This window comes from Phoca vitulina, unplaced genomic scaffold, assembly GCF_004348235.1.
Source record: "Phoca vitulina isolate PV1807 unplaced genomic scaffold, GSC_HSeal_1.0 scaffold5, whole genome shotgun sequence".
Taxonomy (NCBI): domain Eukaryota; kingdom Metazoa; phylum Chordata; class Mammalia; order Carnivora; family Phocidae; genus Phoca; species Phoca vitulina.
In genome coordinates, this window is record NW_022589708.1 from 11,186,495 (window position 1) to 11,190,698 (window position 4,204).

General features: G+C 44.2%; 1 protein-coding gene across 1 annotated transcript in view; it reads right to left on the reverse strand.

Annotated features, from left to right (window-relative positions):
- The window catches only part of PCCA (propionyl-CoA carboxylase subunit alpha), a 417,324-nt gene extending 413,313 nt beyond the window's left edge, over positions 1–4,011 (reverse strand). Inside the window, exon 1 of the mRNA XM_032402683.1 lies at positions 3,859–4,011. Within this exon, the coding sequence (XP_032258574.1) occupies positions 3,859–3,963 (105 nt within the window). The 5' untranslated portion in view covers positions 3,964–4,011. The remainder of the gene's footprint in view (positions 1–3,858) is intronic.
- Between the last annotated feature and the right edge of the window lie 193 nt (positions 4,012–4,204).

The window sequence follows — 4,204 nt, forward strand, 5'->3', positions numbered from 1 at the left end:
CGGGAAGCCTGCTTCTCCCTCTCCCACTCCCCCTGCTTGTGTTCCCTCTCTCGCTGTCTCTCTCTCTGTCAAATAAATAAATTTTAAAAAGTAAATTAATTAAAAAAATAAAAATAAAAACAAAAATGTTGGTAGGAATTCAAAATAAATCTTTTTTTAAAATCACACAACACCCAGGCGTGGCTGGCTGGCTCAGTCGGGAGAGCTCACAACTCCCGATCTCAGGGTTGTGAGTTCAAGTCCCATGTTGGGTGTAGAGATTACGTAAAAAAATAATAATAATAAAATCTTTTTAAAAAGTTTGGAATCATTTGAACAACTCCTTTTCCCTCATTCTTTTGTCAAACTGTCCCCTATCTTTCCTCCTTATTTAGAAAAGGGTTTTACCAATCATTCCTCTGCTCTGAACCTCTTTTTTTTTTAAGATTTATTTACTTTAGAGAGAGAGAGAGGAGGGGGTAGGGACAGAGAGAGAGAGTGAGACAGAAACCCAAGCAGACTCCACACTGAACACAGAGCCCAAAGTGGGGCTCGAACCCACAACCCTGAGATCACCACCTGAAGCCAAAACTAATTAGAGTTCGAGGCTTAACCAGCTGCACCACCCAGGCGCCCCCTGAACGTCTTAAGAACAAAATAAAATCCAAAAAACAGATATATAAATACACAAATGTCCATAGCATTTTATTGTACCAGAAACTGGTTTCTATAATAATCTTAGAAAATTTTTCTTCCCAAGTGATTGTCAGAAATCTATCAGCACGTTGGAAAGATTTACCTCCGGGCAATTCTAAAGCATTCAGATAGGCTTAAACATTCTTTTTCATAACTAGAAAAGAAATTCTTGGATTTTAAGGAACATAAAGCTTGAGCATTTAAGTTCTGTGCGTGCACCATATAATGAGACAATCACTCAAATGAGAGACAATTGGTAATTGTAAAAGCAAGGTTTGGGAATCATGCCACCCAAGATTCAAATTCTACCTCAACTGTGCCCTAAAGCAAGTTACTTAACTGCTGAGCTTTGTTTCCTCATCTGTAAAATTGCAACTTTTTACCTAGTTGTCAGATGGATAAGAGATAGTACATGAAAACCATATAAGGCACATAGATGTTCAATCAAATGTAGCAATCACCATAAAACCAATGTCCTGGAGCCACTGAAAAATGTAGACAGGAGAAAAAACTAGGTATTTAAACAGAACGTGTTTAAAAAGCTAATACACAAAACAAATAAGACTAAAAGGTGAAATCTACATATACCCTAAAAGCAAACAAACTCTGTTAACTGGCTAAAAGAATGACCACACTAAGGTCTAGAGTTGCCAGGCTGCCTTCTAACCAACCAAATGGTCTGCAGGAGTGTAAAGAGGAATGAGAGGAATAATATTTTCAAACGATTCTGCTTCAAATGCAGACTCAGTGGAGCACATTTCAAATTCATGAAAGGGAAGCACAGAAAGAAGCTAAGCAGCAATTCAAGTTCTTCCAACTTCTTCCCCTAAAGTGATATCGTGAACTCCGGAGATTCCTCCCACCTCCAGGAGGAATTCTTTATTGGCACAAATATAACTCTACTCCAGTAAATCCTATATCACACATCCAGCACCTATTGGGTCAAAAACTGCGCTAAGAATACAGAAATAGACAAGATGCAGTCTCTGCCAACACACAAAGAAAGCAGGAAAGAAAAACCAAAGCCTACATATTAAACAATAGTGTATAATGAGTGTAGAGCAGTACATACTGTAACACCTCTCCCCTCACCCTCACCAATCTAAAATGTCAGTATAATCCCTCCTGCCTCCAACAGGAATGGCTTCCCATTACTAAAAGATAAAGATCAGAACTAATAGTTTGATCTACAAAGCACAGCATCATCTGTTTCATACCTACCTCCCTAGCACCATCTAATCTCTGCACACCACTGCCTAAGCAGGTTTTTCTCAGTGCTTCTATCTTGTCATTCCCTCTGGCCACAGGACCTTTATATGTGCTGTTCTTTCACATACAACACTCTTCTCTTCTCTCTTTGCCTACATAAAGTCACTTTACCCTTCAAAACTTGTTTCAATTTTCACTTGCAAAGGAAAACATTTCTTTCCCTTAAGCAGTATAGCATGATTAAGGGTACCAGTTCTGGAGTTCTAAATCCTAGCTCTGCCACTTACTAATTCCATAGCTTTGAGCAGATTACACAACACCCTGTGCCTCAGTTTCTTCATCTATAAATGGGGATTATATAGTTATTATAAGGATTTAATAAATTAATTCAAGTAAAGCACCAGAACAGTATCTATGACACCAAGCTCAAAATCTTGACTTGGTGGTCAGATCCCTCCATTTTATTTTCTTATAGCACCAAGACCTCTCCCCCAATGGTATTTTACACCTATTTGTCTCTCCCTAATAGACTAAAATGTCTAAGAGAGCAGAAACGATATCTTTCCCTATCAATGGAACACAGGAAATAATCCAATAAAGATTTGTTGAATAAAAAAGTAGCTGAAAGGAAGAAGCTGAGGCCCAGCAAAGTGACTTGTCTAATATCATGCAAAACTTCATCTGTGTCTCCAAAGCCCATGCCTTTCCCCTATACCATGCTGCCTCCTACATAAATATGTTAAGAGTCTTGGCAACTGCAACTGACGTGACCAACAAATGATCACAGAACACAGCATTTAAAAACAATAAAGTTTTAAATACGTAAGAGTCTTGGCAACTGCAACTGATGTAACCAACAAATGATTACAGAACACAGACAGCATTTCAAAACAATAAATTTTGTGGCAACACAAAGAACACTGTATTCTGAGAGTGGCATTCCAAAGTTGACTAAGCTCATACAGGTGCAGGCTTACTTCCTTTTCCAGCACCAGCTCCCACACTGCTCACCTGGGCCTCAGTTCCCTCCTCTTTAAAAGAGTTGGATGGGCCAGATGATCTCTAAAGTGTCTTCCAATTCTAGAGTTCAATGACAATAAATCACATTATGTGACTATTTTTAAAAGATTTTTTTTAAAAAAAAGGAAGTTTAATAAGCAGATTGAACCAGATGACAGGTGGTTTTCAGGGAGACCTTATTTTAAAGAGTTTGTTCAAATGACTTAATAAACCCTATTAATAAAGTAAGGTTGTCTTTGCTCAGAAACAGCAAGAGACGCCATTTTCAAGACAGTGTTAACAGCCACCCACAAACACTCCAACACTGAGCCACGGCTGCCACCAGGAAACCCTGGGACATACAGAACAGTGGCAAAATGTGTTTAGAACAGTACAAAAATCCGGCTAACCACTACATAGAAAAGGAAAATAAATTCACAGGATGCATATACAGTATACCGCGATGTAATACGATTAAAATACGATCTCAACTCAAACCTAAAAGGTAGCAGCAATCCTGGCATCGAAGATACTCTAAAAGTTGAGATAAACTCACAACCCTAACTCTACTTCAGCAGCAATTCGGTGTCCCTTCAAATTTGGAAAGAGGCAAGAGAAAATGTGAACTGTAAGGACCCTTAAAAATTCACCCTGGGAAGCTCGAGAGCAAGCCAAAGCCGAGAGGCACGAGAACGGGTGCACGGGGAACGCACGTCTGTTACAGCCGCACGGCTGTCAGCCGCTCCCCGCGCAGGCGAGCCGAAAGCGCACGCCTGCCGGCTCGGTGGGCCCCTCTGCCCTCCACGAGCCTCGGAGTAAGGGCTGCGGAGCGACGAGGGACGCGGACTGCTGCCGAACCGGCCGCGGCGTCGCCCGGGGCACCGCGGGGCGCTCTCCGCCGCACTGGCCACCCCCAGGCGGTGCGGGGCTGCGAGCCCAGCGAAGCCCAGGCCCGGGGCCCCGGTCGCTCCTCACCTTCAGGGCACACAGCGCTGCGCTCCGCATCAGCGGCTGCGGCCATCGCCGCCCACGCCGTCCGGCCGCGACCAGCACCGCCGTCCACACCCAGAGGCCCACCATTGCAACCTCTGCCGACCGGCGCTCTGCTGACCTCTCACCCCGCCGAAGGGGGCGGCGAAGGGGAGCGCCAGAGCTTCGGCCAATCACGCGCCGGGACCCGCGGCTCCGCCCCCTGCAGCGTAAATTGAGAGGAAATCCGCGGCTGGCTGGGAGCGAGTGCGGGGACCCGAGGGGGGGGGCTCGACCAGACCCAGGGGTGAGCGAGGAGGGGAGGGTGAGCGAGGAGGGGAGGGTGAGCGAG